The sequence below is a fragment of the Phodopus roborovskii genome, unplaced genomic scaffold (assembly GCF_943737965.1).
Source record: "Phodopus roborovskii unplaced genomic scaffold, PHOROB, whole genome shotgun sequence".
NCBI classification, from domain to species: domain Eukaryota; kingdom Metazoa; phylum Chordata; class Mammalia; order Rodentia; family Cricetidae; genus Phodopus; species Phodopus roborovskii.
In genome coordinates this window covers 6,622,800-6,644,709 of record NW_026126448.1, presented here as the reverse complement: position 1 = coordinate 6,644,709, position 21,910 = coordinate 6,622,800, and the positions used below count along the sequence as shown (strand labels likewise).

The following is a 21,910-nucleotide window of genomic DNA, read 5'->3' as shown; positions in this document are numbered from 1 at the left end:
CAAGGTTCCAAGCTGGCAATTTTGAGAAAGGCAGGGCCTTGAACAGTGGCTGTGGGAGGTGATTTCCTCTCATTCCGTACTGGAGCATGAATAAGGAAAAATCAAAAACAATGGCATGCCCTTTTCTTCCACTCCTTAGTGTGATAAGAATTTTCCAAAAATTTTGACCTATCTCTCTATACTGTGGCTCTTTCTAGACACTGTCACCAAGATAAATGCTCAGGGAAAATCATGCTTCTTTTTATTTTGGCCCCCAAATTTGATCTTCCCTGATTATAAGCCTTACGAGCCAAGATCCAAGTACCGGCTGCTTATTTTGTTCAACTAGAATGCCTGACTGTATGTCATTAGGCTCAAGCAGCTGAGTCATACTAAGTCTGTCATGGCTCCAGGATTGGCTCTGAAGCAGCTGGACTCTTGTTTGTTAAATGAGTGTGAAGCCAGGAATAGATGCCTGCCCTCTACCTAATGAACTTCACTCAGCTGGAAAGGCTAAACCACATGGAGCAGAAGACTCCTGGCCTAAAATCACAGCCACTGAAGCATGAGGAGAGGCTGTGCACACTAACTCAATGGTAGGCTCACAAAAAAAAAAAAAAAAAAAAAAAAAAAAGGCAAATAGGAAAGCTTGTAGATTTTTTTCCTCAAATAGTCTGAACTCTATGCTATATCCCCTTCTCTTGGCAAAGCTTCAACCACATTACAGATTAATGTATAATGTGATAGGCCCTTTACCCTGGACACAGGGGCCCATGTGTCTGAGATTTACTTATGTCTCTGACCACAAACTGAGTCCTTATTTAGCTACCTATGGCTCCCTAAACCCTACCCAGAAAAGGAAGGGGGAGATGAAGGCAAATTAATCCTTGTATAGTTTTGGCAAGGCTTTTAAACTTGGGGAAACACACAACAATGTTGTTCTCTATCATTATTTGGTATATATCAAGCCATCTAAAAGCACTGGATTGCACCTTTACTCATAAAACTAGTTACAAATGTTCCAAACATCATTCTTTAGGCTAAAGAAACACCACACAAGCACCAACTTCAATATGACTCAAAGCTCACTATCCCCACAAAACAATTCTATTCTTCACCCCAGAAACAAGGCCAGGGCAAAAGGAAATACACTGACCAACTTTAGTATTTGTTAAAACTCACACTTGTAGTTTCCTTACTTTCAAGTTTTGGTACAGAAGTGTACATTCAGCCACTAGCATCACCTTGTACCTTAGACGCTGGTCTGGCAATGCTGCTCTGTTGGTTCATGAACACAGTGTTAGAGGAAGGAGATGGTGAGATGCTGAAGCCTAAATTATGTTGGTAAAATTTAAGTAACATTGACTGAAGGGGTCTTTTGCCTCCTTGGTTTAGGTTCTGTAAATGAAATCCCACACCTCCCTATTTCCTTTGGTTGCCTTTTCTCCCACCAAACCAAACCCCATCTTACCAAAGTTAGCTGCTTCTTACAGGGAGAGACTATCAAAGCAAACTCCCAACAAAAATGACCTCCTGCATTCCCAGAGCTGAAGACAAGAGGACATGGACTCTTCAGAGGCTTCCAAATAAACCCCACCCCACCCTCGGCAAGTCTAACTCTTCTGTTCAAGGTGCTGACAAGAAAACAAACCCATGAAACCCTAACTGCTTCCAGCTCAGTTTCATGAGTGCAGCAGCGCAAATGAGTCCAGACCCTGGGCCCCTCATTTATCCCCAAATCCTGGCCCAGCTACTGCTCGGCCTCTCCATTTCACATTCACAGAATCACTTGTGCAAAACAAGCAGTCTACGTGGAAAGAATGCCCTCATCGTAGTCTAATTAAAACCATAGAAAAATGCTGGAGAGCCATGTCTCTCCCCACCCTGCTTATCTGCAGAGCGAGGGCATCTGTGCGTGGACAGGGTAGGCGAGCCTGACATTGAGGGAGTCGTTGTGCTGCACCAAGGATGTTTGCTGGTAATGGAGCACCAGCTCCTTCAGCGAGCCGTACAGGTTGTAGGGTTCTGCAAAGCCGTATCCTCGAGCAGTGCTGTAGATGACACAGTGCTTCACTTCCCCATCCGCACTGCAATGATAGCACAGGAAAACGCTAAGGCAGGTCATAAAACAGAGACGTCCAGAGAACAGTTACACAAAGGACCCCATGCACAAGTATCCTGTCAGTCAGACATAACTGCCTCTTAAAGGCTTCACTTCAGATACTTAAACATAAATACAGACCTAGCCTCTCAGCCCTCAATTCCTGTCTATCCTTTGTTAATTCCTCCTCAGTGTTGATTGCTATAGCTTATAATCAGGGGTTCTGAAATCAAGGTGGTAGTACTACAACATCCTTTCTTGAGATTGTTTTAGTTATTTTGGGTCCCTTGCATTTCATAGGAATTTTAGAAAACTTGTTTATTTCTGCAAATATTCAGCTAGGACTTTGGATTTTGTTAGGATTATGCTAACTCTGTAGATTAATTTTATGAAGTACTGATATTTCAAATAAGGAAATCAAATAAGGAAAGAAAATGAAGTTTTTGGTGTTTCAAGGAGCTGAGTTAAGTGTAACAGAACAGGAAAACTGCTTCTAGACAACTGGTCTCACTCAACTTGTGTGTGGGTCCTGGCCCTTTGGGGTTGAAATACCCTTTCACAGGGGCCACCTAAGAGCCTTAGAAACTACAGATAGTTACACTATGATTCATAGCGATGGCATAATTACAGTTATGAAGTAACAATTAAGTAATTTTATGGTTGGGGTCAGCACAACATGAGGAACTATGTTAAAGGGTTGCAGCATTAGGAAGGCTGAGAACTACTGCTCTAGATATTAACATACAGATGTCTTCACTGACTAAATTCTTTAACTTCAATCAATCACATTTCTCAGATATCACTATACAAATTTGTTTAATTCCTCAGCATTTCATAATTTTAAATGGCTGTCACCTCATTTTTGGGTTACTCGTTACTAATACACAGAAATACACTTTTGCATAAACTGGGCATGGCAGCACCCAACACCTGGGAAGTAAGAGGCCTGATTATCGGAAGCTCAGGGTCATATTCAGATATACAACAGGTTTAAGTAAGACTTTGGTACATGATACCCTATCCAAAAATAAATATAGATAAATGAACATGCCTGTGGAGAGGTGGAGAGAGAACCTGCAACCTCTAGATGCCTATTTTACCTCTTCCTTTCCAATCACAATGTCCTTTTTTCCCCCCATTCTGTAGGATGCCACTTCGTCTAAATGATGGTGTCCTTTGCCATGCAGCAGCTTTTCTGTTTCCTGGAGTCACATTTATTAGTTGTTGATCTTAGTGCCTGTGTTAACAGTGTTCTGTTCAGAAAGTCTTTTCCTGTGCCAGTGAGTTCAAGGCTACTCCCCAATTTCTCTTCTTCAGGTTCAATGTATTTGGCTTTATGTTGATGTCTTTGGTCCATTTGGAAGTAAATTTTGTACAGGGTGATAAGTATGGATATATCTGAATGCTTCTACATACAGACATCCAGTTAGAGCAGCACCATTTGTTTAAGATGCTGTCTTTATTTCAGTATGTATTTATGGCTTCTTCATCAAAAATTAGATGTCCATATGTGTGTGGATTTACGTGTAGGTCTTCAATTCTATTCCATTGATCAATGTGTCTGTTTCTGCACCAATACCATGTTTTTATTACTGTTTTTATTACTGTAGCTCTGTAATACAACTTTGAAACTGGGGGTGGTGGCAGCTCCAGCAGTTCTTTCATTGTTTAGGACTTTTTTTAGCTCTCCTTGTGATTCCAGATGAGGCTGAAAATTGTCCTTTCAAGATATGTGAAGAATTGTGTGGAATTTTGATTGGGGTTGCACTGAATCTGTAGATTGCTTTTGGCAGGATGGCCATTTTTATCACTGAATCCTACTGATCCATGAGTATGGGAAATCTGGTATCTTCAATTTCTTAAATGATTTGAATGATGTTTCTATCATAAATGTCTTTCACTCTCTTGGTTAGCATTACCCCAGGACATTTTACATTATTTGAGGCTATTGTGAAAGGTGTGGTTTCCCTGATTTCTCAGCTGACTTTTCATTTGCAATAGGAGAGCTACTGAATTTTTTAAGTTAACTTTGTATTCAGCCATTTTGCTTAAAATGTTTGTCAGCTGTACGAGACATGCTACTATTCTCCTTTTCTTGTTCTTACAAGACTTGAAGTCTGGTGAGAACTGCCCTCCCCTGTCATTTCAAATCACACAATTTAAGCAGAGTAAGGCAAACAAAAGGGGGTGCTGTAAACAGTCCTACTCTTAGATGACAGTAACACAGGTATACAGTGTACTTTCCCACACCGCCCATTTTCTTCTGTAGATAGCATTAATGCTTTAGTTCTAACACCTCTCCCACAAACCTCTAACTCCCTTACAGAATGAACAATTCCACACATGCAAGGCCTACTAATGATAGCTATTTCACAGTGATTCTGTTTATTGTAGATATTTTATAAAATGAAACCTGGGAGCTCGGTATGACAGTTCATACCTGTGATACCATCACTATGTGAAGCCCTTTCGTTTGTCCTCTCTTCAGAGCCCTCCTTGTTTTAAAGTTAGCACACAAAATAACTGGTTTCAATGTGACTTTTTAAAGTCACATTTAAAATTACTTTTATTTCTTTATGGTGGGGCACACATATTATGTATGTATGGAATGCATGTGAAATCAGTGGATACCTTGAAGGAGTTGTTTTCTCCTTGTACCGTGATGGCAAGTGCCTTTACCTACTGAGCCATCTTGCTGATCCCGTAGGACTTTTGAGACATATGTGTCATTTTATCATATATTCCCCTGGCTATCCTCCCTCTATTGCTCCACCATCCCGTTCTCCCAAATAGTAGTCTTCTACCTTTTTTAAAATTTGTTTTGAGACAGGGTTTTTTTTAATGTAGCCTTGCCTGTTCCTCTTTTACGTTATTTATATTTATACTTATATTCTGTGTGTGAAAGAAAACATACATAGTTGTCTAAGTCTTGTGCTCTTTGAGAGCAGTCACTTAGACATCTTTCTTTGTTTTCTACCAGTCTTACAGTGTTGTCATTATCATAACAACATTAGTAGGTAGCATTTACTTCACAGCCAAGTATTATCATCACCTTTGCTTACAGGTGAGACTAGACAAAGGACAGGTAAGTTACATACATACCCATGTCACAGCAGGAAGCAGCAGAGCCAGACCAAAAGCCATTACCATCCTAAAACCACTAACTAGACACTGGTCTAAGTAAGCCATGAGTCCTTATCACGATACTCTAATTCCATTTCAATTTTATGATGACTTTCATTCATTAATTCCCCAGAGAAGACTTACACCACAGAACAAGCATAGCATCCTTTCTTGCTACTTTCACGAATTAAGAATGCACCATCTGGTTTCCCATAAAGCAAGTCCTCTGCTTGTACTCGGTTGACATCTTCCACAAACCAGGTTTTCTCATCATAATGTGGCAGATTCTCATCTTCTTCATTAATAAAATAGCTTCTAAAAGTTAAATATTTGAAATATTATATTATTCTAGAAATCAGTTTTCTTTTATCTAAAACTAATAAAATGTTATTCTTAATCTTTATAAAATAACAAAGTAAAAGTGTAATTAGGTGAGTTTTAAACAACTTTACCACTTAACTCTGGTGCAGAAACTACAGAACTCATTCAGTAAGCTAAGACATCTGAGTGGTAGTGTATGCATCTTAGTCTCATGTGGGGGTTTCTACACTCAGGTGTACACCATATTCTGCAGGCAATTCAGTTAAAAAGGGGTGGGGTGGGGTGGGGTGTGACGTTCTCAGTTCTGTTTAGTGATGCTGAGAGCTAACTTTCCACATGACAGGAGGAGCCTTTCATTGAGAACAAAGCACTCTGGCAGGAGGAACTTACTCGTCAGCATCTTCGTTCTTGATGCCCAGCCAGGCATTGAGACGCTTCTGCCTCACTCCTTTGTGATTGAGCCATCTGCCAAGAGGGAAGACACTGTCAGAATCTAACTGTGGACAAAGTAAATATGTCGAAAAAGTCCAGGAATCTTGTTTCCCTAGAAAATAGACTAGCCAGAATTTTCCCTAAATTAATCTCTCCATTATTTGTCCTTCAATTAATACCACAATCGATGAAGAAACACAGAAAACTACTTGAAATTAGGCATTTTCTTTCTTTCTTTTTTTTTTTTTTTTCTAGAAGCTCACACACACACACTTGCATTCAAATATAGTAGAAGCCCATGATCCAAGACAGAAGTATAAAAACACTTCCATTGCATGCAGAGATGGCTTAGGAGTTAAAAGTTCCTGTTGCTCTTCCAGAGGTCCTGAGTTCAATTCCCAGCACCCACATGGTGGCTCACAACCATCAGTAATAAGATCTGGTGCTCTCTTCTGGCCTACAGGAAGAACACTGTATATATAATAAATAAATAAATCTTTAAAAACAAATCAAAAACACTTTCATGGGGGCTAGAGAGACAGCTCAATGGTTAAGAGCACACACTGGGCTGGAGGTGGCTCACAGCTGTCTGTATCTACACTTCCAGAGTACCCGACATCCTCACACAGACATGCATACAGGCAAACACCTATGTATATAAAATAAAGTATTTAAATAGCACATTCTGCTCTTACAGAGAACCTCAGTTCAGTTCCCAGAATCCATATGGTGGCTCACAACTACCTATAACCCAGCTCCATGGGGATCTATTGCCCCTGGCCTCCACACTGTCCACCTGCACTCATACACATAATTTAAAAATAAGTCTTTTTAAAAATACACTTGTTCATCACCAACCAAGTCTCCTTTCCTTGTCATTCAGTATCATCATAAACATCATCTCAGGGCTATCTGCCCTGATTGTCTTCTTCAGCAAGATTCACTTTTTGTTTTTTTTTTTGTTTGTTTGTTTGATTTTTTTTTTTTTTTTTTTAAGATAGGGTTTCTCTATGTAACAGCCCTAGCTGTCCTGGCACTCGCTCTGTAGACCAGGCTGGCTTCAAACTCACTGAGATCCACCTGCCTCTGCCTCCTGAGTGCTGGGATTAATGGTGTGCGCCATCACCACCTGGCAAAATTCATTATTTAAAATTTTTAATGTTTATGTTTGTCTCCCCCACAAAATTGTATGTTGTTTTGAAGAGATTTCTCTTATGCTTATGGTTATACTGCCAATTTTTAAAAGTATTTATTATGTATACAGTGTTCTGCAGGCCAGAAAAGGGCACCAGATCTCATTACAGGTGGTTGTGAGCCACCATGTGGTTGCTGGAAACTGAACTCGGGACCTCTGGAAGAGCAGCCAGTGCAGTGCTCTTAACCTCTGGGCCATCTCTCCAGCCCCTATTGCCAATTTCTTAAACAGTACATGAACAGAGATACTCAATATACAGTAAATATTTACTGGTAGGATGTTTTTAAGAAAAATCTTCACAATCTAGGATCACTTTAGTATCTGCCACTGACCCCCAAGTACATTATATAGCCTGTATCACACCTAAGTGTTTAAGCTCTCAAAGGCAGATTTTTAAAGATTTTCTCAGGAAGACTGGCCCTTCACTTAATTTGAATTTCATTTTTGATACTCAGTGAAACAGGAAAAAAGAGATAATGAGGGTTAGTCATTTTTCTCTTAATCATCCTATTCCACCCACTAAACCATCACTTCTTTTAGCAAAATATCCAGACACCTTTCACTAAAGATCGTTAGCACCAACATGTTCTTTGCTTAAAGAAACTGATCTCTTTACTAAGAGATAAGCACACTGGGTAAGAGACTGAAACTGAGAAAGTTTCACCACCATTTCTCCTGAGTCCCCATTGTCCTTCTTTCTGTTTCTCTGATGCTGGTAGTGGTAGTATGTGTGTGAGTAGGTGTATGTATGTAGGGATATACATGGGTCTGTGAGTGGGTGTATGTATATGGGGGTATACATGGGTGGGTGGTTTTGTGGGTAGTATGATGGGTTGTATAAGTGGGTAGGTGTGGATATGTGCAGGTGGTTTGTGGGGAGGGGGTAGGGAGTATGTGTGGGGAAGTATATATGAATGGGTGTGAGGGGTGTAGGTGGTTTTATGGAGTTGGTGTATGGTATGTATGTGAAAGGGTTTGTGGGGATGGGTAGGTGGTTTTGTGGGAGTATGTGTGTAATATGTATGTGAAAGGGTGTGTGGGTGTGGTCTCAGACTCCTGGATTTCCAGGTCTCTACCTCCAAAGTGTTGGGATTACAGATTGGTATTATAATCATGTCAGCAATAATCTAAATTCTTCTATTAAAACTATGGAAAGAATGTTTAAGGGTCTATGTCTGGACCATTCTACATTCTGGATGGCTTGTGTCCTAAAATTCACATGTTGAAATGATGGGGGAGATCTTTCTGTATATATGTTTCTCTTATTGGTTGGTTGATGAATAAAACACTGTCTGGCCAATGAGGCAGAAGATAGGCAGGACTAGGAAGAGGAGAATTTTGGTAAATGTAGGCAGAGAGGAGACACATGTTGCTGCCAAAGGAGTTACAGGTCCCAACCCTTCTCTGGTAAGATAAGACCACATGGAAATACTTAGATTGATAGGAATGTGTTAATAATTAAGACAGGGTTAGCCAATAAGAAACCCTAGTCACTGGCCAACAGTTTCATAATTAATATATGCCTCTGTGTGTTTATTTTGGGGCTGAGCAGGGCAGCGGGACCAGCTAGGACAAAGAAAGCTCTTGGTAACATTGAAATCTTGACCCCTGAGACAAGGCTAACAGAAAAAAAGCCCAAGAAGCTCCAAGAGCACCAAAAATGCACTTGGCGGACAACATACATGCAGGCAAAACACTCATCCATAAAATGAATAAGTCTTCACAAAGAAACCCTGTCTCAAAAGCCAGAAGAAAAGGGGGGGGGTCGGGGGCTGGAGAAAGAGCAGTTGGAGCACATGTGGAAAATCCCTTTACACTGTGTGGTATGTATCAACCTGATGGGTTAATAAAGAAGCTGACTGCCCAACAGCTAGACAGGTAGAGGTTTGGTGGGACTTTTAGACAAAAAGAGAGCAAAGAAGGAAGGGAGGAGTCTCAGAATCACAAGGAGACTCCTTCTCTCCGAGGAGGGCATACTGAGAAAAGGTACCAAGCCATGGGCAGAGCATAGATAAGAAATATGGGCTAATTTAACATGTAAGAGTTAGCCAGTAACAAACCTGAGCTATTGGACAAGCATTTATAATTAATAAGTCTCAATGTGGTTATTTGAGAGTGGCTACCAGGACACAGAGAAACTCCGCCTATAAGCACAAGCTGCACAGGTTTCATTCCCATAAGGCAACCTCACAGCCATCTATAACTCCAGTCCCAAAGGATCCAACATGGAGTGCCTCCTCTGGACTATGGTCCATACCTAAGTCAGGGCTTCTATTGCTGTAAAGAGACACCATGACCATGGCTACTCTTATAAAGGAAACATTTAATTGGTGTGGCAGTTTACAGTTTCTGAGGTTCAGTCCATTACCATCATGGTGGGGACAATGGCAGTGTGCAGGCAGACTTGCTGGAGCTGAGAGTTCTACATCTTGCAGGCAACACAAAGTCAATTGACTGTCACACTGACTGAAGCTTGAGAAAGAAACCTCAAAGCCCGCCCCCACAGTGACACACTTCCCCCAACAAGGCCACATCTACTCCAACAAAGCCACGCCTCCTAACAGTGCCACTCCCTTTGAGAACCATTTTCTTTCAAACCACCACAATTCATATACATACATATATACGTGTAGGCAAAATACTCATACACATAAAATAAAAATAAAGAATGTTAAAAAGCATTGTTTTTTAACTACTCAAAGGATCTCAAGTAGCTACTGTTGATATCCTGGCATTATGCTGACCCCGCCATGACAACTGGCAGGGTACACACACTGGCATTCAGGCAGATACTTAGACGTAGCTACATCATGTGTTACCTGGCTGCATAAGGCCTCTGTACGCATGTGCAAGCTTTCCCTTTTAAGCAAGCGTCTCCCACCTGTCCTCTCCATTTCCACTCCTGGTGGGTGAACACCCACCCCTCCCTCCTTCCCTTTCACAATAAACTCCACATGGATTTTGTTGAGTTTTGTGGTTCATGTTTCATCACCCGTAGCTACAGCAAACAACACCACCTACTATATACATACTTTCCTTATTTAAACGCAAAATTTCATTTTCTATAGAGATGCACTCTTTTACTTTAGGGAGAGGAGGCATGCCACTGAGTGGAGGTCAGAGAACAGTTTACAGGTGTTGGTTCTTTCTTCCCACCATGTAGGTCCCAGGCACTTGCCTGAAATCAGGTTGTCAGGCTTGGAGGCCTCTCCCCACTCTGTGTCATCTTGCTAGCACCACAACTACATCTTTTACTTTTCTTTTTTAAATAGGTCCTCATGGAGCCCAGGCTGGCCTAAAACTTGCTATGTAGCTGAAGCTGGCCTTGAACTCCTAGTCCTCCCGCTTTTGCCTCCTGAGAATTGGGATCACAGACGTGTCACTACATACCAAATTTTATCTTTCAAGCATAAAAACCTTTTAAGGAACTACCTGTTCTGTTTACTTTTTTTTTGTAGAATTTACCCTGAAGGAATAATTATTCTTCTGTGATTCTATCCAAAACTAGTTTCTAGTTTCTAGTTCTAAGAAAATATCAACATACTTTTAATTTTTTTTGGATTTATTTTATAATATAACTTTTGCCTACATGTATGCCTGTGTATCATGTATGTGCCTAATGCAGAGTTCAGAAAAGGGCATCATATCCCCTGGGACTGTAGTTACAGACAGTTATGAGCCATCGTGTGGGTGCTGGGATCCAAACCCAGGTCCTCTGGAAGAGCAGCAAGTGTTATTAACCACTGAGCCATCTCTTCTGCCCCAACATGTACTTTTTACTCTATAACACTTTGCTAATTTTTTCTGAGAGTTTCCAAGTATTTGCATGAAGTAGAATACTACATTCTGACTTAATTTGTGCCGTTCTAGGACCTCCTACAACTACTATAGGAACACATTCCTAAATTCTTACATATTGCTTTCTAGTTTCCAAGTTCTTCTCCCATTAATGGCATTTCTAGTTTTATTAATACCTAATGCTGATGTGTCCCTCAGCAATCAGCCCCAGACTACTCACACAAGGTGTTGATCACGAATCTTACGCAGCTGGATCAGGTCAGGTTTGATGCTATTCATTTTTTTATCTATTTCCCGGTTGTCCAAAGCTTGTTTCTTCAAATCCTGCTCTAGACGCACTTTGCTATCATGAATCTCACCAAGACGTGATTTCAACTTATCATAATTCATCATAATTCTGTGAAAATACGACATATTAAAGCTAAAATAAAAACAGAAGCAGAGGGTCAAGAAGCATAAACAGAGTCCTAATATCTTGTTTGGGTTTGTTTGTTTGTTTGTTTGTTTGTTTGTTTGTTTGTTTAAGACAGGGTCTCACATTACACTACACAAGCTGGTCCTCTTGCCTCATCCTCTGGAACAGATGATCACAGTCTTGTGTCACAATCCCCAGCTAGTATCATAGAAGCATTACTATGATAGACATAAGGTGTTGGGCTATATTAGGGTGGGGGAAGCCAGCATGCCTATTCTTAGTGAGTTTGCAGTTATACTGGGATCAGGACCAGACACTGTATGAACATTTACACAACAGCCCTAAATGGAAGACTCTTCTGGATAAGGTTATGTCTATCCTAAGTCCTACAGGATGGGTGAGAATTAAGAACTTACAGAGGTAAGGGGCTGGAGAGATGGTTCAGCAGTTAAAAGCACTGACTGCTCTTCTAGAAGACCCAGGTTCAATTCCCAGCACCCACATGGCAGCTTACAACTGTCTGTAATTCCAGGATCCAACACCCTCACATAGACATACAGGCAAAAAAACACCAATTTAAAAAAAAAAAAAAAAAGAAAGAAAGAAAACAGATAAAAAAAAAAAAAAAAAAAAGAATTTACAGAGAAATAAGAGAAAACACATAAAAAAGAAGAAATGCCATTTGGTACCATGCACCACTGTGAACAGCCAATAGTTCCATTTATCATTTATATGGGCAACTTAAGGGGGTATAAACAAACAAGACAAAATTTATTAATGAAAAAAACTGTCTTATTTCATTACTCACTTGGAGGTACTAAGTACACTCACCGTTCAATCTCCTTTTCGTTCCCCTCTCTGCGAAATCGCTCAATATATTCTTTACTGTGTTGTTCTTGGGTATGACACTGCTCCTCAAATATTTTAATAGTTTCATTAAAGGCTTCAATTGCAGTCCTCTTCATCTGTATTTCCTACAGGAGGAAAAGAATATACACTTCATAACTAGGCAGGGGAGGCAAGTAGGAGGATGATCAGGAGTTCAAGACCAACCTCATTTACAGAGCAAGCTTAAGGCCAGCTTTCACTAATGCGACTCCATTTCAAAACAAACATATACACAAACAATCATATTTTTATAATCTTCATCTTAAAACCAATCTTGTAATTTTGATTATAATTCTTTATCAGACCAATTATGCAGACTAGATAATGGCTCAGTAGTAATGTCTAGCATATGAAAGGTCCTTGACTCAGCCCCCAGCACTGGTGGAGGTGGTGGGGAAAGGGAGATGTATCTCAATTGTTAGAGTGCTTGTCTAGCACTCTGGGTTTGATCCCTAGTACCAGGCATGGTAGCACATGTAATCCCAGCACTTAGAAAGTACAGACTCAAGGACAAGAATTTAAAGGTCATATTTGGCGACACACAAAGTTCAAGGCTACTCTGGATTGTATAACATCCTACCTCAAACAAACAAAAAGAATTATTAAGACTCTATGTAACATGACAAAAACAGTCAGTCCCTTTATTCAACCTTTCTCTACTACTTACATATAAAACACTTCAGATTATAAAATAAATAAAAAGAACCATTTACCTGAGATATGGCTAAGAACCACAGAAAGGCCTATCAGTTGCCAAGAGACGGACCTTGAACACCAAGACTACAAGGATCATTTTACTGGGTACCAATTATTACAGTACTAATCCTTAAAAGTTAATTGAAAGTTAACTGGAGAAATGTGGAGTTTGTATACCAAAATTCAAAGGCTTATTCCCAGAAGAGCCCTGTAGAGTTTATTATCCTTTCATCACTAAACTGCACGCTGAATTTTCCAAATCCATCAGTAAACTGGTGAGAAGAAAAAAAGCAGAGAGAATATCTGCTAAAGTCAGATGTGCTAAAATAAACTAAAAAATCCTACAAAACAGACTTACTAACTCCAAAATCCCAGTTAGATTAAGCCATTTAATCTCTCATACATTCTAATGACCTCTGAGGATAGGAAGGTTTTAAATTTTTTATGTTTTATTACATTTATTTTAATTTTTGAGTGTATGCCTATGTGCACAGCAAGGTGTGTGCCTGTGGAAGTCACTGTTTTTCTCCTTCCACTTTGTGGGTCCTGGGGCTGAACTCAGGTCATCTCGCTTAGAGGCAGACACCTTTACCTGCTAAGCCACCTCACCAGCCCATTACATTAGCATCTGAATCAGGATGGCCCTAAAGTCTTCAGAGAGAGCTTAATTCTGGTTCAATGTACTCCTCAGAAAAGTAATGATTGTGCACAAGATTCCAGAAAGACGGCTAGCCTGTATATTTGTAATTCTAGAAATTCTCACAGGACACTTCTTCAACTACCTCACATCTACTAATTATGATTAATGGTTACCAAGAACACACTACACCACAAGTACCACCTGATGGACAACAAAGACAACTGGTGAACCGGAAGCCTGTCACCCAGGACTCAGAGCACATCCATTTCTGAACTCTACTAAGGTAGGAGGAACCAAATGAAGTTAACTAATTTTTTAAAATTATTATTATGGGGAGGCAGGTTTCATGCCATAACATGCATGTAGAGGTCAGAGGACAACTTGGTAAAACTGGTTCTTTCCTTCCACTTTTCCATGAGGGCCAGGATTCAAACTCAGGTCTCCAGTCTATTGCTGCAAGTACCTTTACCTGCCTTTGATTAATTTTGTTGTTGCTGTATGGTTTTTTGTTTGTTTTAAAATAGGTTTCACTGTATTGCCTAGGTTGGCCTATAATCTGAAGTCCTCCTGCCTTAGTCTCCTAGTCTTGGGATGATAGGTATATGTTACTATACTCAGTAACATGTTACTATTTTAATTTTTGTTTTTGTTTTTGAAACATGGTCTCATGTAGCCCAGATTGGCCTTAAAGTCATTATATTTAGCTATGGATGACTTTGAATACCTGATCCCTCTGCCTCTGTCTTCTAAGTGCTGGGATTACAGGCATTTGTCACTATGCCTTGCCAATAAATTTATTAAACAAAGATGCCAGGTAGGCCTTACTGAGATGATGACACTTGGGAAGACTTAAAGGAAGCAAGAGGATTAGCCAGGTTTTTACAAAGTTTTTGAAGCAGGCAGCCAAAACAAACACTGCAAGGTGGAAATCAGGTGTCATGTATTCAAAAACAGTAAGCCAGGAGAAAACAGTGACCAGTTCTAAGGAATAATGTCCAAGCTAAGAGGATGGCTCAGTGAGACAGACACCAAACCTGAGGACTCACAAGGAAGCAAGAGAACCAACCAATGGAAGCTGTCCTCTACCCACACACGTTGTCAAATGCACACATACTCACACACAACAAATAAAGCCGGGCAGTGACAGCACACACCTTTAGTCCCAGCACTCAGGAGGCAGAGTCAGGTGGATCTCTGTGAGTTTGAGGCCAGCCAGGGCTACACAGAGAAACCCTGTCTCAAAAAAACAAAACATTATTAATGAACTAAGGTCAGAGCCAGGCATGGTGACAATTTTTCAATCCTAACATTCCAGAGGCAGAGACAGGACATTGAGAGAAATTCAGGCTTGTTTCAAGAATATAATGAGCTCATACTTTTTTTTTTTTTTTTAATTTTAGAGAACCCTGACTAATACTGGGTTTGGGAATTATGTTGAGGGGTTTTTGTTTGTTTTTTTAAAAAACAAGGAGTAAGCCTGTGGCAATAGCTCAGTGAGCAGAGTACTTGCCACACAAGCTAAAGAACTGAATTTGGCCCCAGAACCCACAAATAAGAGACAGGCACAGTCATGTGCTTATGATCTCCATGTTGGAGAAGTAGAGACAAATGGACCCCTGGGCCTCACTTGCCAGTCAGTCTAGTCTACTGGACAAACTTCAGGCCAGTGACAGACCCTATCTCAAAAAACAAAGCGGGCAATGCCGTATGAACAGCAACTGAGCTTGACCACTGTCCTCCACACATGCACTAAAACAAACACAAAAGAGTATAACTTAACCTATGTTTTACAATTATCACCCTGGCTGATAAGGTAAAAACTGATTTAGGAGATGAGAAATGGAGGATGGAGGCAAGAATATCAGTTAGGAGGCTTCTGCAGTAGATGAAGATGTTAGAGCTTGATAACTTTGTTGTGTTTGTTTTTCGAGATAAGGTTTCTCTGTGTAGCTTTGAAGCCTGTCCTGGCACTCGCTCTGCAGACCAGGATGGCGTTGAACTCAGAGATCGCCTGCCTCTGCCTCCAGAGTGCTGGGACTAAAGGCGTGTGCCCAGCTTGTTTTGGTAACTTTTTTAGCTATTTGATATTTGTGCTACATCTGTTCTATGCCTGAATGCATGTGTGTATTTAATATGTGTTTAATTTCAATTTTTAAACACATAACTTATTTTTATTCTTCTCTTACAAATTACATCCTGATCATATTTTCTCCTCACTCTACTCCTTCTATCACCCCCTCTCCTCAGATCCACTCTGCTCCATTTGCCTTAAAAAAAAAAAAAAAAAGAGCAGACCTCCCAGGGATATCAAACAAACAAACATATCATAACAAGTTACAGTAAGTCTAGGTACAAGCCCTCCTATTGAGGCTGGATAAATCAACCTAGTAGGAACAAAAGGGTCCCAAGAGCAGGCAAAAGAGTCAAAGACATACCCTCATTCCCACTATTCGGAGTTCCACGAGAGCACCAAGTTACACAGCCATAACACATGCTAAGGACCGAGCTCAGCTACACAAAGGGCCCATGACTGTTGCTGTGGCCTGTGTGAGTCCTGCTTAGTTCATCTTGTGGGTCATGTTCTAGTGTTCTCAAACCCTCTGGCTCCTATGAGACCAATCCTAGCAAGGACTGCCAGAAATGGAGGGTATGGAATCTGAACTGGCTGTTTCTATAACCAGGCAAAGCTCCAGCAGTGGGACAGAACACCAACCCAGCCACAGAACCTTTGACCCACAATCTGCCTGCCTGCTACTGGGGTAATGGTGATGCAGAACGTGTGGGAGTGGCCAACCAATGACTGGTCAGTCCAACTTGCCATGAGAGGAAGCCCATGCCCGACACTGTCTGGACAGCCCAGAAACCCAGGATAGAAGCAAACATGACTGTCCAAAACAAAAAATGTCAATAAAACCATTCTAATGATATCCTCCTATATATACAGAACAGTGCCTGGCCCAATTGTCATCACAGAAGCATCATCCAGCAACTTATGGGAGAAGATGCAGAGATCCACAGCCAAACACTGGGCAGAACCAGGGAAAGCCAGAAGGTTTGAGAACATTTATTTATTCTATGTGTGTGTCTAGTGTCTAGACTTTAATTTCCAGTTTCAACATCTTTTATTACTTTAGCATTTCCAGATGAATTAACTGTGATGAGTCTAGTGTGTGATGGTAGAATGGAGAACAAGTTATTAAGACTTTTACAGGTTGAATTCATTAAAGTGATCAATATTATATGGATGGTGAAATGGCCATTATATATCATAATATAAGACTTTATAGTTAGTAAATTAGGGGGCTTTTCTTCCAGGGCTAGAGAGCAAAACCAGATTCTATCAATGAGCTATATCCCAAGTACTGCCTCTTCTATTTTATATAATTTGAAAGGAAAAGCCATAAAATAATCATTAATAAAAAAGAAAAAAATTAAAAAATCATTAATGGGAATAAAACATATATAAATGTAATCTTGGAAAGTATATAACAAAGGGACAGGGCATGTTGGCACAAACCTTTTTTTGTTTGTTTGTTTGTTTTGGGTTTTGGGGTCTTTGTTTGTTTGTTTCAGTTTTATCTAGACAGGGAGTCTCTGTAGCTTTGGAGCCTTTCCTGGAACTAGCTCTGTAGACCAGGCTGGCCTCGAACTCACAGAGATCCACCTATCTCTGCCTCCTGAGTGCTAGAACTAAAGGCATGCACCCCCACTGCCCAGCTTGGCACAAACTTCTAATGCTAGCCCTTGCATTTGAGAGGTAAAGTCACCTAGATCTCTGTGAGTTCAAGGCTAGCCTGGTCTACATAGTGAGTCTAGGCTATCCAGGGCTATATAGTGACACCCTCACTCAAAAAAAGGAAGGGGGAGCAGGAGCAGAGATGTATAATAGTAGTGTTTATGTAATATTACAAAAGATTTTTTTAAACTGTAAATTAACCCAATTATACACATACTAGGCATAATAAAGAACACTCCAGACAGCTACAGTAGACTATAGATAATTCTTAAGTAAAAACATAATATTCTCCAAAAATATATCACATTAGGTCACAAACCAAGCTTTAATACATTTTATCTTCTTTTTTAGACTTGTTTAATTTATGCACATGGGTGTTTTGCATGTATGTTCATATGTGCACCATATTTGTGCCTGATGTGTTCAGGTCAAAAGAAGGCACCGGATTCACACTATAGTTACAAATGGTTGGGAGACTATACACGTGGGTGTTGGGAACCAAACCCAAATCTTTTACAAGAACAACTGTTCTTAAATGTTGAGCCATCTCTCCAGCCCCAAGTTTTAATTAATTTTAAAAGACTAAAATCATACAGAGACTCTTCTCTAATCCACAGTGAAAACAAAGTAGAAATTAATTATAGAAGAACTAGAAAGTAATAAAGATACAAAAATTAAATGACATGCTCCTAAATAACTAATGACTCAAAAAATAAGTGAGAAAGGCCAAGTGCAATGGTGTATCCTTTAATCCCAGAAGGCTTGTAAGACAGTGGTAGACAGATCTCTAAACTCTAGTCTACTCTCATTTACATAAAGTTCTAAGCTAGCCAGGGTTACACAGTGAGACCTCAACTCAAATAAATAAATAAGTAAATAAATAAATAAATAAGCAAGCAAGCAAACAAACAATGGCAGGTGAAATTAGAAAATGCCTTGAGATAAATGAAATCTAAGCACTCCATAAGATAACTTATGGGCTATGACAAAGCAGTATTCAGGGAATTTCATAGATATAAACACCTATTATTTAAAAAAGCAGAGAGGGGCTGTTAGTGAAAAGGTTCAATGGATGTGCTGGTTACTTCTATTAGCTTGACATAAGGTAGGGCCATCTCAGAAGATAAAATCTCATTGAGAATGTCTGTGGGACCTTTCTGGATCAATAATTGATATGGAAGGGCCCAGTCCACTGTGAGTGGTACCACCTCTGAGCAGGTGTCTTGGGTTGTCAAAAGAAAAAAAAAAGAAAAAGAAAAAAAAGGAAGCTGAGTAAACCATGGGGAACAAGTCAGAAAGCAGCATTCCTCCATGGTTTCTGCTTCACGTTCTGCTCTGTGGTTCTGAATTCCTGTTCCTTCCTTCTTGATGGGCTACAACTGTAAGATGAAGCAAACTCTTCCTTCCCCAGCTGCTTCTGGTCATGCTCTTTATCACAGCAACAGAAAGCAAACTGACAGTGGATAAAAAGGCCCTGACAACTAATCATGCAGGTTCTAAAGGACTCCACAAAGCTGTTCTCCGACCTGCACAGTGCAGTGACACTACTATCCTCACACATACTAATAACAAATTATTTTTTAAAAGAGAAGTGTGCTCTCAAATCAATAATCTAATTGAACAACTTAAGAAACTAGGAAAAAAGGAAACAAAATGCAAAACTAGCGGATGGAAGGAAACAACAAAGATTAGAGGAGAGATAACCAGCAAAACAACACCCTGTAATACCAGCACTTGAGGTAGAGGCAGGAGGAACAGGAATTCAGCACTACAGGCAATTACACTGGGCTAAATGAGAAAGAGTCTCAAAAAAACAGAAACAAAAAAGGAAGAAGGACAGAAAGGAAAAAGGAAAAAAAAAAGTTAACCAAAAATTGTTCTTGAAATAAAATCAACAAACTTTTAACTTTTAGCTTAGAGTACACACAAACTACACACACACACACACACCAAACAGTGGTGGCTCACAAACTTTAATCCTCGCACTTAGGAGACAGAGATGGGTGAGTCTCTGTGAGTTTGAGGGCAGTCTGGTTCTAGAACAGCCAAGGCTACACAAAGAAACCTGTCTCAATAACAAAACAAAACAACAACAAAAAAGACTCAAAGAAGGATCATTACTATCAACTTTATAAAATAAACAGGAATAAAAACTTTAAAGCAAAAAAACCTCAGACTGGAAAGATGACTGAGTGACTAGGAACATTTACTGTTCTTGAAGAAGACCCACCTTTGATTTCTAGCACCCACAACCATCCATAATTCCAGCTCTGATGGCCTCTTCTGACCTCCATGGGCACCAGGCATGCACACGGTGCACACACAAACACACAAGCAAAACACTCATACACATTCAATAAATTTGTCTTAAAAAACATAAAACCTGTTGGGTGAGATGGCACACTCCTTTAATCCCGGAAACAAGGTGGATCTCTGAGTTTGCGGCCAGTCTGATTTACAGAGTGAGTTCCAGAACAGCCATGGCTACAGAGAAACCCTGAGGGGGTGGGGGTGTGCTTCCTTTTTCCCTCCTATCTTCCTTTCTTTTACTAGAAATACAGTGGTAACTGTTCATGTTAGATAAGGAGAGCATAAACAGAAAAATCATGATGACAGCAGAGCTACTGAAACAGCCCTGTACTGTCCATATGGACAAAAATTAATTTCTATCTCAAGAATTTGTCATTTTGTTAATTTCTATAATTTACAACTACTTATTTAATATTACCTAATTTTTAAAAAATGGAGACAGGTTCCCATGTATCCCAGATAAACTTTGAGCTGGCTACACAGCTGAGGATGACCTTGAATTTCTGATCCTCGGCTTCCAACTCCCCAATGCCAGGGATTAAAGGCTTGCACCACCACACCCGGCTTTATGTGAGGCAAGGATCAAACCTGATAGGTAAACAATATGCACTCTACCAGTCAGGCCACATTCCTAGCCCCTAGTTAATACTGATAGAAAACTGTTATTTTTAACAACAATAACAAAAACGGTATGAATAGGAGTATATTTGTATCACCAAAATCTCAAAAGACAGTTAAGATATGAAGAAAGCAGAAAGTCATCCAGTCAGCTATTCCGGGATCTGATGAACCATAACTCTGCACGAGGACCATCCCCACACAACAGTTCTCACCTGAGAGGTCCTGGTGTACTCTTCATACAGCCTGTCATACTCTTTACTCTTCTCCTGATACTGAGAGTGAAACTCCTGCAGGTTTTTACCTACTGCATCAATGTTATCTTCTTTTACCAACTGATCCTACACAGGCAGACAAAAATAAAATGAAGCAATATTATTAATTCTAACATGTTTTTCCAAGTCTGTTTACACTCAACTATATTTCAGTTTTAGAAGTCACTGTTTTAATACCAAGCACCAAAAACACTTTGTTTGATTTTGTGAGGATTTTGTTTTGTTCTGTTTCTTGAGACAGGGTTTCAGTATGCAGACCAGGCTGTCCTGGAACTCACAGCAATCCTCACCTCCCTAGTGGTGGGATTAAAGGTTTACATCACCCACCTGGCAAGAAAAACACTTTTTAGTGACAGTAAGACCAGATTTAAATCAGGTAAAAATAATGTTATTAAAAAAAATATTTATTAAGAACTATGAGGCTAGAGAAATGACTCAGTGCTTAAGAGCACTGACTATTCTTCCAGAGAACTTGATTTTGATACCCAGCACCCACATGGTAGCTCACAACCATCTGTAATCTGTAACTCCAGTCCAAGGGATCTAATGCCCTCTTCTGGACTCAATGAGCAACATGCACATATATAAATGCATGCAAAAACATAAAATAACAACAAAAACAAATTTTTTTTTTTTTGGTTTTTCGAGACAGGGTTTCTCTGTATTGCTTTGGAGCCTGTCCTGGAACTTGCTCTGTAGACCAGGCTGGCTTCGAACTCACAGAGATTGCCTGCCTCTGCTTCCCAAATGCTGGGATTAAAGGCATGTGCCACCAACAGCTGGCCAATAAAATTTTTAAGAAGAAATAGGAATGGAGAGATTGGAGATGGCTCAGTGGTTGGGAGCACCTTGCTGCTCTTCAGAAGTCCCAAGTTCATTCCCAGCACTCACCTCCAGCAGTTTACTACTGCCTATAACTCCAGCTCCAGGAGATGTGATGTCATGTCTTCTAGCCTTTGAAGGCACAGGGGCACAAGGGCACAAACGCAGACACGTGCTTGTGCGCACACTTTTTTTAAGTTAAGGAGGAAGGAAGAAAGGAAGAAAGGAAGGAAGGAAGGGAGAGAGGGAGGGAGGGAGGGAGGAAGGAAGGGGTAAAGATAGCTCTGTTTGTTACATAAACATGAAGATCTGAATAAAGTGAGGTTTGGTGCCACATGCTTGAATCCCACTACTAGAAATGGGTAGATCCTGGGGCTCAAGGGTTATGCAACCTGAGCTAATCAGTAAACTCAGGTTCCAATGAGAGACCCTGACTCAAAATAAATAGGTGGATTGCTCTTAAGGACTAACACCCAAGAATGACCTCTGGCCTCTACATACACCCTGTTGTGGAATATTAGCTGAAGATGTTTACATTCGTTTATACTGTGGAATATTTGT

The 21,910-nt window shown here is 40.2% G+C and overlaps 1 protein-coding gene across 3 annotated transcripts in view; it reads right to left on the bottom strand.

Moving 5' to 3' along the window:
- Nucleotides 1–1,445: 1,445 nt before the first annotated feature.
- The window catches only part of Pik3r3 (phosphoinositide-3-kinase regulatory subunit 3), a 72,345-nt gene continuing 51,880 nt past the window's right edge, over nucleotides 1,446–21,910 (bottom strand). For all 3 annotated transcript variants that reach the window (XM_051188515.1, XM_051188516.1, XM_051188514.1), the window contains 6 exons: nucleotides 20,468–20,593; nucleotides 12,196–12,338; nucleotides 11,170–11,346; nucleotides 5,915–5,989; nucleotides 5,348–5,518; nucleotides 1,446–2,066 (listed from right to left, as the gene is read on the bottom strand). In XM_051188515.1, the coding sequence (XP_051044472.1) occupies nucleotides 1,868–2,066; nucleotides 5,348–5,518; nucleotides 5,915–5,989; nucleotides 11,170–11,346; nucleotides 12,196–12,338; nucleotides 20,468–20,593 (891 nt within the window). In that variant the 3' untranslated portion in view covers nucleotides 1,446–1,867. The remainder of the gene's footprint in view (nucleotides 2,067–5,347; nucleotides 5,519–5,914; nucleotides 5,990–11,169; nucleotides 11,347–12,195; nucleotides 12,339–20,467; nucleotides 20,594–21,910) is intronic.